We start from the raw sequence: 13,052 nt of genomic DNA, 5'->3' as shown, positions 1-13,052 counted from the left end.
TTAGAGGGTAAATAATTGATGTTATTTTCATATCCACATGTGAGTTTCATACGGGGATGAAGATGAGAAAGGATGTTTTAAAAACGAAATGAATATTCTGACATACTATTCCGTTGATATCTGTCTTTAATGTTGCTTGACCTTCCATGCTCTTTGATATTTCATACTATCAATACTTGTAGTCTTTTTTATCTATGAATCCTATGATAATAAATTAATAGACTTCATACAAAAAGATTAACTTGATCGATCATTTGATATGAAAAGATAACAATTATGATAAATGGATAAAATGAAATCTTTAAAGTGAAATAATAAAGATGCTAAATGAAGAATACTAAAAAGTGAATACTATGAGATTAACTTTATATCAGAGCTTTATACCAGAGTATTGGATTGCCCACATGTTATTGTAACACGATGGTCCACGATCTATAATACCTAATCATATACTCGAAGCGTGGTAGCGTGATGTAACCCTTGATTAGTGTTTATTATGTCTTCCACCTATAAGGGCGGCTAGCCCGTACGTCAGATGATGTATGCGATAGTATTATAATCTAAGGAGGCTTTTAGTCTATACACATGACATTACACTCTGATGATATGAGTTACAGTGATTCACTTTTTAATTAATTTATCAGATTTAGACCATTGATATACATATTAATACTCATATGATTTATAGCATTTTCCCATATAAATATTACCATAGATGACTTGTATACTTGTTGATTAAATAATAAGACTAGAGAATCAATTTTAATTAATGATAATAAATGATGACAAAGAGAAGGTTATGAATTCTAATATAAAAATATTACATGATTATAGATGATGATAACTAAAGATGATTATATATATCCTTAGATATAAATATAAATGGAAAATTTTAACAAGAACTTAAAGTTGTAATAAAATATTGTAATTTACTCTATCTCTTTGACTTCTTAAATAAGATTAAATTCATGCATATCTTTCCTGATTACCCACTTAGTCATTTGGTTTACTTTTTGTATTCCTTAGCCTTTAGCTTTGCAAGCATAGGAACTTTTTTGATATTATAGTTGGTTTTAAGTCTTTCATAGAGTTACTCAGAGATTTCAACCTACTGATTCCTGATTGGTTTTATTTTTGTCTCCTTGTATTTATGTTTATTTCATATGTCATTTTATATATAGCATTTTTGTAAGGGAATAGGTTGCTTAAACACGCAAATGCGCAGCGGAAAAACCTATTTCCTCCAGAAGATCCATGCGAAGGGAAACATAATCTTATACTAAGTTAGATCTAAAGACATGATAGAGTTATACCTTTGAAGCGTGCTCACGATCTCCCGACAGCTCGGATCACAGCACGATCAAGCGTTCACACCTCTATGGTATCCACACGAACAAGCCTTGCCTTCGTTTGTCTCACAAACTCAACAAGATGGAGAAGAACACACAAGGTTGTGCTAGCAACCTACAAGTGTGTTTCGGCCAAGATGGGAAGGAGGAAGAAGAAGAAGCAAAAGAGACCTTTCACCTTCTCAAGTGATCAAATCTTATAAAAAATATCATCCAAATGATATTTATAGCCATCCCATGGAATACCAAGAGTCTCCACCCTTTCATCTTCTAATCCAATGGCTCAAAATCAATCATTCAATCCAATGGTTGAATTTTGACCATTCAACTTCCTTGGTGAACTCAAGTTCACCCAATGAGTCTAACCCATTGATTCTCATGCAATTCGACTCAATCCAACAATTTGATCTATTTGAGTCTAACTCAATGAGTCTAATTCGGATTACACTTAATCCAACGAGTGGGCTCATTCGAGTCTAACTCAATGATTAATCCAAAAAGTCTAATCATCTCATAATTGACTTTTCGGGCTAATTAATAATAATTTTGTAGTATATATATATATATATATATATATATATATATATATATATATATATATATATATATATATATATATATATATATATATATATATGTTTGATGAATTTTCTAGTCATTTTATTGAGATGGTTCTTAGGTTTTCTTTTATTATGTTATCATTAAGTAAGGTACTGGGGACTATACTCCAGGGGCATGACAATAATAATAACCCAAATCTATTGCTACAAGTAACCATTGATTGGGCTAAATGCGGAGGGATAAAATAGATATGGGATACGTGATTGGATAATTTTAAAACTTAGTATGTGATTTGACTATTTCTTAACCTTACTTGATTCAGTAATTTGTCAAATATTCATAATATTCGGTAAATTACCGAACCACATAGATAAGTTTCTGAAATATCTAAATCACATTTCCTAATTTTAAAATTATCAAATTACGTATCCAATATCATTTTCTCCTATTATTGTTTCCAATTGATTACTATAGTATATTAATAGCTATTCTAGATATTATTCATTAGTATAGTAAAGTCCTTAATGGATTACTATAATAATTGATTAAAAAATTTATTATGTGTTGAAAAATCATTACTCTTAAAATAGTGGTCAAATTGATGATTATTTTAACCTACAATGAGTTTTTTAATTGATTATTATAATGTGGTAATTGATTAGAAATTTCATTGTGTTGATAAATAATATCTTGAATTGAGGTGTCATTTGGTTAAATGATGAGAATGACTATGGGTATGAGTTTGATAGTAAGATGTAATGGGAATGAGAATGAAAATGAAACCTACCTAGTTATATGAGTTTGGTTGATTCCCATAAATCTAGAAATCATTATCAAATTATCATTTCCAAATCCACAATCCAAATATTATCTTTTATTATCATTATATTCTCTCATTCCCAAACTCATCAATCAAATATTCCCTGATTATTATAATATAGTAATGGATTCTCAACCTTAATAAGGATAAAAGTAATATTAGATATGTGATTTTATAATTTTAAAATTAAAGCATGATTTAGATATTTTGAAAACCTAGATGTTCGGTAATTTGCATAATGCTCGAGATGGGCCCGGTTCGGTCGATTTGAATCTTCTAACCCGGTTCACCCCAACAGTGTTTGACGTCTCGGCGGCTCAGCCAATGATATCGCGGTTACAGCCGAATCGAAGCCGTCTTCGCATCGCTTCCTACCAACGAATACGATCGGAGCCTTTAGGGTTCTTGCCCGTTCCCCGCTTTCCCTCTATCCGTTCGCGCTTCCATTAGGGTCTTGTTTGCCGGATCAGGGCTGGTTAGGGTTCCTTTTCGCGTTCAAAGTATTGTGCGTGCCTTGATTCCGGCGATTTCATGGCTGGCGGTAATTTCTTGGGGAGAATCATCAGCTATGTTGTCAACGAGTTGGTCGTCGAGGGCCTTGCCAATAAGTACGCATTGCCTGATTTTGATAATAAATTGTGTATGTTCGTAGAATGGTTTGGTTAGGATTATGTTTTCGTCCAGCTTGCTTGTCGGAGAGAAAATTTACTTATTTTTTCTTGAATTTAATTGCTTTTATGCTGGTTCTTAATCTAGTCGGTTACTCTTTTCATCTGCAAAACCCTAATTCCTCCCTTTTGATCCTCCATTTGTATTACTGTAACTTTATTGTTTTGGATATCTGCAGTGCTGAGGGTTTGTATATCCTCCTTTACTATTTCTTATATTTAGTTTATCCTCAGCAGGCATACAACTTTGTCAAAAATTTACTGACGTCCTGATCCAACTTTACTATAACAATTATTGTTCTTTATCATGTTTAATGGAAGGAAATAGATGGATAGACGACAACAACAATCGAGCCTGATTCCACTAGGTGGGGTTGGCTAAGGAAATAGATGGATAGAAGAGGAAAAAATAAGAAATGAATTTGTCAAATTTACATGTTTATTTTGAACTTTGGATGAAGAAATGTGGAGTAAGGAATGTGATATATGAACTGGGGGAAAAAAGTTTGAATCTGTGATAAACACAAGGACATTCCTTTCTTCCTTTTTGTTCCCTCCTTGCTATAGTTTTATAGAACCCCATTTGAGTTCAATAGGCAATTACTTATATGGATCTTGACAGGGGACCTCATGTGCATATGATATATAAAGACCCGTGTTCTAAAAAGCGTCATTAAGCGCCACTTAAGCGCGCTTAAGCGCGAAGCGAGGAAGAAAAGCTTCGCTTTAGGTGAAAGAGGGGAAAAAAGCGGTCAAAGTATGTTTGACCAAATTAAGCATGATTAAGCGCGCTTAATAGCGCTTAAGCACGATTTTTTATTTATAATTTTAATTGATTTGTAAATTTTTAAAGAATATAAGGAAAAAAATTTAGAGAAAATGAAGAGACACAACGTCTCTCAACTGTTGAGAGAAAAGTCATAATCTACCATAAACCCCCTATCTGCCTGCTATCGAGAAAAATTGAGGAGATTGAATTAGAATCAGACAAGGAATTAGATAATATCTAGTTTTTTATGTTCTTTTATTGTGAAAATTGAAAATTAATGGATATTATAAACTTTGTGACTTTTGCCTTTCTAAACATGTGAGAAATTTATGCACGAACCTTAAATTTATCATGTTTAAGTATTATTTGATCTATTTATTTGTTTAAAATAATTAAATTTTATTTAAAAATAAAAAATGCTTTTTTAAGCTTAAAATTGTCCTAAGCTCGCTTAAGCTTATAAAGCTTGAAGCTTGGACTTGGCGCTTCGTCGCGCTTCGCACTTTTTAAAACATTGATAAAGACTACATGTGCAGTTAAAAGCCTTATTTGGTTCATCTAAACTAACTTAAGCTAATCTTAATTGACTTAATCATAAACTATTTTATTTAGCAATTTGTAATTTGCAAGTGTTAACTTAGGCAGTTGATTTCCAAGCAAAAAATACTTTAAAAATTAATTTTTTTTTAAAATATATATATATTATTAGTGACTGAATGTTTAATTATGCCTCCACACATATACCCACATTTCAGGTCCTATGCAATTGGCCAATACCATTTGCATACGTTTTTTAAAACCTTGGTCACAGGGAACAAGATGGGTGGAAGTAAGTGTTGCTATTATTTTTCTTTTTCCTCAAACAACTTTCTTTCTCTCCTAATTCTCCCCTTTAAGCACACACAATATAGTGGTTGTCCCTTTATCGTGTTCTTCTTAAAGCTTTGATGTTAAGAGGCTTTGGGTTTATGAATATTTAAATTTTTAGATCACACTATAGTTGTTAAAATCATGTGTTTCACAATTTGTTTCTTACAACACATGATTTACATACAAAATAATATGGGTCTTACATATGAATCGAATATGAAAAGAACCGTGATGATTAAATTTGATTGCATAGTATTTGATACAATTCTTAAAATTTAAAAGAAAACATTAAAATTAAAATCTAACTAACTAAAAATAAATCAAGCACGTTAAGAAACAAATAAAACCCAATATAAAAAATAAATATTGTCACATTGATACAAAAAATGACAAGAAGGGTGAAATTGATAAAGACTTAGAAGCCATGTCATGTCTAATTTGCCTTCAAGTTTATTACAATAATTTTTCATAATGAATATTTGACGAAGAAGGATTCTATTGCTCATTTACTTTCAATACTTGATAGAATGAAATAAATAATAGTTTATACATTATCATCAATGGAATATATTAGCCTATATCATTTTTGTTATGAATCAAAATCAACTTACTCCATCCTCCATCTATTTTTTATAGTATTAAATTTGATTTTATATTAGTTTGCATACTTTTTTACATCTGAACTATTCCCTAGATAAAGTAAACTTTTTTAACATATTTTATAATTTTTTATTTGAACTCTAAAATTCATGATTCAATACTATCAATATTTGATAATTCACCAAAATGATTCACCTCAATTTGACAACTTTGGATTACACATGTATTCATACAAACCAGGAATGATATTACTGTAAAGACTATGACTGCTTTAGTGATTTTATGATAGTCAATCATCTATGGGATTAAAAATTGTCATTCAGTTCAATTTTTGAAATGCAAAGAACAAGCATCAATTGATATACATATGTATTTTTTAAACTTAAATCCCATTTAGTACTACTGGTCAATAATTAATTTTCTATTTATTAGTGTAAAATGCATACATATGTGTATCTTTATTGGTTTTCATTTTTGTATTTGCCCCCTTCATGTTTGCAATATAATTCATGTAAAGTTTCTGAATTTTGGAATGTGCTGCTTTTAACTAATATCATTCCTCATAATCATCAAACCATGTATGACCCCAACTGTTTGGGGTCAACTACATGAATTTCATACCTCCATTTTATTCCTCCTCCATTGTTTGCTATTTTGATATTTTCTTGGATCTCCACTACCCCTTACACCTTCAACTCCAATCAATTCAACTATAATGACTAGAATTTATTGACTATTTCTCAACATGTTCATTACAATCTCAATCTATTTCTCTCATGTTATTATCTAGTGAAGGTATAACTGAGTGCTATTGGATATTAGTATTTTTTATTTTAATCTTACTTATAATTCAATAGTCCATATATCTCTGTCTATTTTAGGCTAGTATCAGTTAGTCAAATATAAATTTGGTGTTTTAAACAGTCATGTAAACATAAGACAAATGCTAAATTTTTTCAAAATAAAACTATTCTTGGTGTTTTGATTATTATATGTTAAATTATCAACAGTTATGTTCGATAACATTAATAAGATTTTATTGGACTATACAGGAGATATAAGTATTATGAGGCTATAATTATTTTCTTAGCATAAGTTACTGGCATGATGACTATTGTGAACATTATGTCAAACTTTGGCTTCCAAACAAGGTATTAAGAAATTTGTTGTATATTATTGAATCTTTTGTATGAAAACTTATATCATTAATTATTATGTGTGAAATAGTAAATTTTATAGGAGTAGATATTCAACTTAAGCTTAATTGCTTTAAAAGAATAGAGAATAATAATACACCCTTGTTTAAATTGTGCCCTTGGAGTACATGATATTGACAAATTGGCTATATGGTGGTTTTTTGATATTTTTTATTTAGCAATTTGGAATTGATCACCGAAACTATCTTCGCACATATTTCATCAATAATTTCTTGGGTGTTTCAATTCACCTTAATTGTTGTACCCTTGATGTAGTTTGTTTGCCTTGTCAAATTAACCACCATCAGCATGCATATATAAAATTTACTTATTATTATTATTATTATTATTTTGTTTTGTTTTTGTGAAGAGTTGAAGTGTATGCCCTGCTACTGTAAATTGTATGCTTAAATGAAAAATGAGCTATACGTGCACATACAATTACTTTGGCTTAGTTGCCAAATCTGTTTATATGAACAATGGGTTATATTCACTGACGGATAATGCTATGTTGGATATATGTAGCAAATAATTTGTGAAAACCACATCATTGCAGATACTTTGTTAGACTGTTCACTATTATCTTATTCCAATCTTGAAATCTCCTGAACTAATTCGATATCTTTGTGGACAGCCCTAGCTTTCAAAGGTTTGCTGTGAGAACGTCTAAAGCTATTGAAGAAGCATCTACCAAAGGTGATTACTATTTGCTTTCTATTTATGTAATCACTGCAGTCAATGGTGCTGATGTATCTATAGATATATTCACTAGCACAGGTTTCTAACTGAGCTTTAGCATGAATCTATTGGCCAGTTCTCTATTTAGCTGCACGTGAAATAAATTCAATGCTTTTGATGATTTTTGCAGCTTCTCGGGCTAAAGAACAATTTGTCGAGCAATTGAAGAATGCTACAAAAGATGATGTTTGGCACTTTTGTATCGCAGCTTGTTGATTAATTTGCTTATGCAAAAGTTTCTAATGGTTTTCGGTTTTCATTGTTTGCAGCCATACAAGAATCATTGAATTCCCCACAAAGGAGCTTGTTTGATGGGCAAGGTCATGTGTTTGCAGTTACGTGTCCATAGTATTTGCTAATGCCTAAACATAGAGAGCTAGTGCACTATTTGTGATGAGTATTAATGCTATTGAGTTCTGTCAAACTTATGATTACTTAGCACTGTTTCACTGAGTAAAGGGTACATGCCCAACTCTCTGAACAAGAGCTTATCTAGCTTATCACCGGCCTTTGTGTTTCGATCCTCAAGTTGTTTATGACAGCTTATCTAGCTTGCAGTCACATTGTTTGAGTATCACATTTCTTATGGCCTTCGGGGGCGATCTCGAATAATATTTTTAACCGAGTAAAGTCATCAACTAATTTGGAGAGGTGTCAAAGGTACAATATAAAATCTTATCAAATTAGCCAAAAGTGATTCATTATCTCTTCGTTTATATCCATTAAAGAAACGACTCCTGAACTCGAACTCTTAATTACATATGTAGAGTTCACGATGAAAGCTTAACTAGTTTTATATCAGATTCTCCCAAGGGTCATCTATAAAGAGCTGCACCTACATAATCAGATTCAATCAATTGACAGAAGCATCATAATTCACAACGAACTCCAATAGCGGATTAAAGCGACTAGAGTCCTCATCACTAAGAAGAAGTGAACACTGTTCTTCGTTCCTTAATATAGAGATAGAACCAACTTACCATTACTCGCTATAATTCCTCGGTGTGTTGCACCAGAAACATTCCATCCTTCTTGCATAATTATGCTTGTTACAACCTCCCCTGTGATCACAACGTATACAATGAGATCGCCACTCGGCATCGATTAATTAACTATAAGTCTATAACTACGTCTAGCAATTCATTATATTACCATGTGCAAATCCAGTCTCCGGACTTCCACCCTGCCGGCTGAGCCCGCAACTGGCCACCGCTGCTCCCGACGGTCGCCGCCGACCCCCACGACTGTGCGACCGCGGAGGCAGCGCCGTCCCTGCACGCGCCGCACTTGAAGCAGGAGTCCCTGCTGGCGAAGTTGTTAACGCCGCAGCAGGCGCAGTGCCAGTCTCCAGGCTTCACGTCCCAGTTCACCATCGCATGGTCACCGTTCTCCTCCCCGCCGATCAACTCCCGCTCGCCGCAGCCCAACTTCGCCCTGTGGCACCGCACGCACGCATCCCGCCGGCAGAAGTTGTCGTACTGGCACCACCTGCAAATCCAGTCGCCACTCTTCCGGCTCATGACTTCAATTCTATAACTAGGAGAATCAAGCAAGTAGTTCACGGGAAGTGGCTTGCAGATTGAACTTATATATAGGCAATTAATTCGCTCATTAAATTTCATTTCTGTGAGTGGAATAAACATATGGAATTTAATATCCATGAAGAAGAGGATCACTACATCAACTTTTTCTCACAACGATTCCCCATCCCCAGCAACGTTTATGCATCTTGGCTCTGCTTAAACCAAGGAAGGTTTTATGTGGGGATGAAAATATATTCTAAGTCACAGTAACAGAGCACGACCTGTATAATGCCATTCGAACGTCGCACAAGCAAGAACATATCTTTCAGCACCTTCACGTATGTGTGACTTTTCTTTATATATCTGCGATTTAATTAAGCCTTCTAAATCCGACCCATGCACCCATTTTATTCCCGTGCTTATTTCTTTCGCTTTGTGAATGAATGATGGGCGTCCATTTGTTTATGGAAGTCAAAACAGTTACGAGTCCTTAAATGGATTTTTTTTTTTTTTTTGTTTTGTTTTTTAATTCAAGTATCCAGCTCTCCATTAATTTTATAGGCGACTTATTCAATCTTACGAAAGTTTTACTTATTACCAGTGATACAGTGAATAATGGGAGACCTCGAAGTCAGGAAAACCGGTGATATGATGGTCAAAGTCGAGTAAAGGGTCAACACTCGGGGCTATCATGATCAAATACCTTGGAATGACGAAACCAAGGTACATTAGCGCCCTTTAGAGTCAAGTCCTCTAGGTCATTCTAAGATAGCTCGGCTAATTACCTTAGCCCAGTGGTCTATCTGCTCAGACCTATGGTCTGATCAGATGTGCTGGACAGATGGCCCGACCAGACTCTATAGCTGAGTGGAGAGGTCAAGCGGGGGTTGAGTCCTCAAGAGGGACATCATTCCGTAGTCCACCAGACCCCCGTCCGTAAATGAAGTTTAATCGGATGACAAAGGGGGCTCGGTCAGCCTGCTAGCAAAGCATATCAAGAGTCCATCAACCAAGTGGTCTAATATTCCTTTTTAACATCTTGAGTAACAGTTGTTAGAGGAACAAAAGAATATTCCCTGTGTATTCTTTATAAGGGAAGCTTCTATTCTACAAATCATAGAAGTGGTGGATCCATTTTGGAAAGTATACAAAATAGTCGGTCCTTTTTTTTTGAAAATGACATCGAGATTCGTGCATAGAGAAAAAGTAACGCTATAAAAGGGGTATCTATCTATAGGCGCAAGTACGTAATATTACGTGAAGTTATGCATTCAAAAGCCATTGTTCGTCACTACTGTTCCTTGTATTCTTTTTCCCGAGATCACCTGTTTGACTTGAGTGTCAAAGAGCCTACCTCGGGATCCCTCTCTGGCCTTGTTGCTGACATTTTTCCCCTCTACTTTCTATTTTTGATATGCAGGAGCGCTCGACGTCACTTTATTCTAGCTCACAGTCTTCTCAAAGTCAACATCAAAGCCACTTGTTCAGCACACCATCTTCCTCGATTTCAAATGGGATCAACTTTAGTATTATCTATGAGAAACTTCACCTGAATTTAAAATACAAAAATGGAGGAGACTAAATGACTTACTATAGTTACTTTGTCGCAAGAAGATTTGTAGCTCCTAATAACCGCTCGAGCACAAAGGCTCGTGCAATAACAACAAGCAGCAACCGGGGATCTTTTGCCAAACGACCCAGCTGTATTGATGGCAGGCCCTCGTACCGAGCGAGGGACCCGAGTGGAGGGTCCGACTGGGTTCCAACCGATTCCTCCTCCTCTGGTCAGATTCATGCAAGCACTTGCACAGCTAATTAGCCTTCCGCTCATGCCACCATCCTCGATCGTGTATCATCGAGCACTATTCTACACACCCTTTGATGATATGGGCCGAGCGAAGAGACCCCAAGGCTCATCTTTTGAAAATGTGCCCACTCGGGACATTCGAAAGGGGAAAGCTCCAATGGCTAGTAGCTCTCCCGAGCGACGAGCGAGCCAGTATGTTGTTCTCCGAGGAAATATTGGAGGGCAAATTGCTGAGTCACTTCTAACCTTGACGATCAGAGAGTACGGAGGAGAGGCCGACCCAGAAGATCATCTACTCAAATTTAAAAATATCGTTATCCTCCATCAGTACATAGATGATGTTAAGTGTCGAGTGTTCTTTACCACTCTCTCTAGCTCAGCATAAAGATGGTTCAACCGGTTCTCGGTAGAGTCCATTTAGTTTTTAAGAATTTTCGCAAGGTGTTCCTTCATTACTTTGCAACAGCCGCCAATATCACAATACCACACTGAGCCTATTTTCCCTCAAGCAAGGGCCTAAGGAGGCACAGAGAGCGTATATTAAAAGGTTCAATCAAGTGACCATGAACGTTCCTTTGGTCACTCCAAAGATTTTAGTGAATGTCTTCTCCCAATAACTCACTGATGGGGACTTCTTCTGGTCCCTGATCAAAAACCTCCTAGTGACTTCGACCATCTGGTCAGAAGGACGATCAACTATATCAATGTAGAGGAGACGCAGTCCACTCAGAAAAAGGAAGTCGTTGCACCTACTTTTGTCTCTACCCCCAAGCGCTAAGCTTCTCTGCTCCACTGTCACACAAAGGATCCCGAATGGGACATCAGCTGCATCATCATGAGTCAAGGCCCCACATTACGTAACATTTAAAGGTCGATCAGGTACCATTCCCTAAGCGCCGCCGATGGACCCTGTCATTTTGTATATACCATCAGTCGAGAACCCACAACATAGTAGATTGTTTTCAGTATAATAAGGAGATACGTCGGGAGGGTGGCCACGGGTCCTGCGAGAGATCACCATCTCCACACAATAGGTGTTATCGGCCACCGAGTGGGCCCCCGGGCTAGGCTGGGCAAGGAAAATGCCCATCGGAACCAGCAGTGGCCCCGGAAATGAAACAATTGAGCTCTTGCCCAAGCTCCTGCTGAGTTCTTAACCGACACGTGAAGAAGTAAATCACGACAATGATGCTCAGGGAGATATTGGCATGATCGTGGGTGGCCCAACCGACGATAACTCTAACTGAGCTAGAAAGTCACATGTCTACCGACTAGATATTCATGTAGTCGGGTGTACCGCACAAAGATGTCCTGATCATCAAGGTGGTTATAGCCAATTACAACATATATCGCACTTTCGTTGACACAGGGAGCTTTCTCAACATCATCTTCAAGGAGGCATTCAAGCAACTGCAAATAAAGAAGAGTGAGCTCCAACCAATGACAACACCCCTATACGGATTCACTGGAAATGAGATACAACCAATCGGATAAATCTGATTAGTTATCTTTTGGGGGGAGGAGCCTCTAATGACGGCCCACTAGTCAATTTTCATCGTGGTGGACGTGCCTTCAGCCTACAATGTGATTTTAGGCCGACCGACCTTAAACAAGTTCTTAGCTGTTGTTTCCACATACTGTCAAAAGATCAAGTTTCCAGTCGATAACTTGATGGGCGAGGTGAAGGGAGACCAACTGGTAGCATGTAAGTGCTACATGGATATAATTAATACAGAAGCTCGCACTGCTCGAAAGACTCAACGAATGGAATTTAACACCATCTATGAAGCACCCCCAACGTTAGTTTATGAAAAGAAAGAGGAGATGCATATCCAACCCAGCAGATCAGAGGCCACCACTCAAATAGCAGTCGATCTAACCCCAAAACTCAAAGTAGAAATGGTCGCATGCCTAACATGCAACAATGATGTCTTCGTCGGAATGCCCCAAAAAAGCATAGGTATAATGCAGTAGTTATAGAACAAGTGCTCCACGTACACCTAAACACTCAGCCATTCAAGCTGAGGAAGAGAGACTTTGGAATTGAACAGAACAAGATCATCCGAGAGTGGAGGTGGATAAATTGCTCGAGACACGACACATTTAGAAACTGTAGTTCCCAAGTTAGTTGTCCAACGTGATCCTGGTATC

General features: G+C 36.1%; 1 protein-coding gene and 1 long non-coding RNA gene across 2 annotated transcripts; one reads left to right on the top strand and one right to left on the bottom strand.

Moving 5' to 3' along the window:
* The first annotated feature begins 3,063 nt into the window (after positions 1-3,063).
* Positions 3,064-8,145, top strand: LOC121981895. The gene is made up of 4 exons (XR_006111949.1): positions 3,064-3,338; positions 7,468-7,529; positions 7,702-7,757; positions 7,841-8,145. It is a non-coding gene; the product is annotated as an uncharacterized LOC121981895 (long non-coding RNA).
* Positions 8,146-8,401: 256 nt separating this feature from the next.
* Positions 8,402-9,151, bottom strand: LOC121981893 (transcription initiation factor TFIID subunit 15-like). The gene is made up of 2 exons (XM_042534665.1): positions 8,724-9,151; positions 8,402-8,632 (listed from the first exon to the last, which is right to left on the bottom strand). Exons 1-2 carry the CDS (start codon positions 9,089-9,091, stop codon positions 8,554-8,556), a joined length of 447 nt encoding a protein of 148 aa, XP_042390599.1. The 5' UTR covers positions 9,092-9,151; the 3' UTR covers positions 8,402-8,553.
* Positions 9,152-13,052: the final 3,901 nt, after the last annotated feature.

This window comes from Zingiber officinale, chromosome 5A (assembly GCF_018446385.1).
Source record: "Zingiber officinale cultivar Zhangliang chromosome 5A, Zo_v1.1, whole genome shotgun sequence".
Classification (NCBI taxonomy): Eukaryota; Viridiplantae; Streptophyta; class Magnoliopsida; order Zingiberales; family Zingiberaceae; genus Zingiber; species Zingiber officinale.
This window is presented reverse-complemented; position numbering and strand designations above follow the sequence as displayed.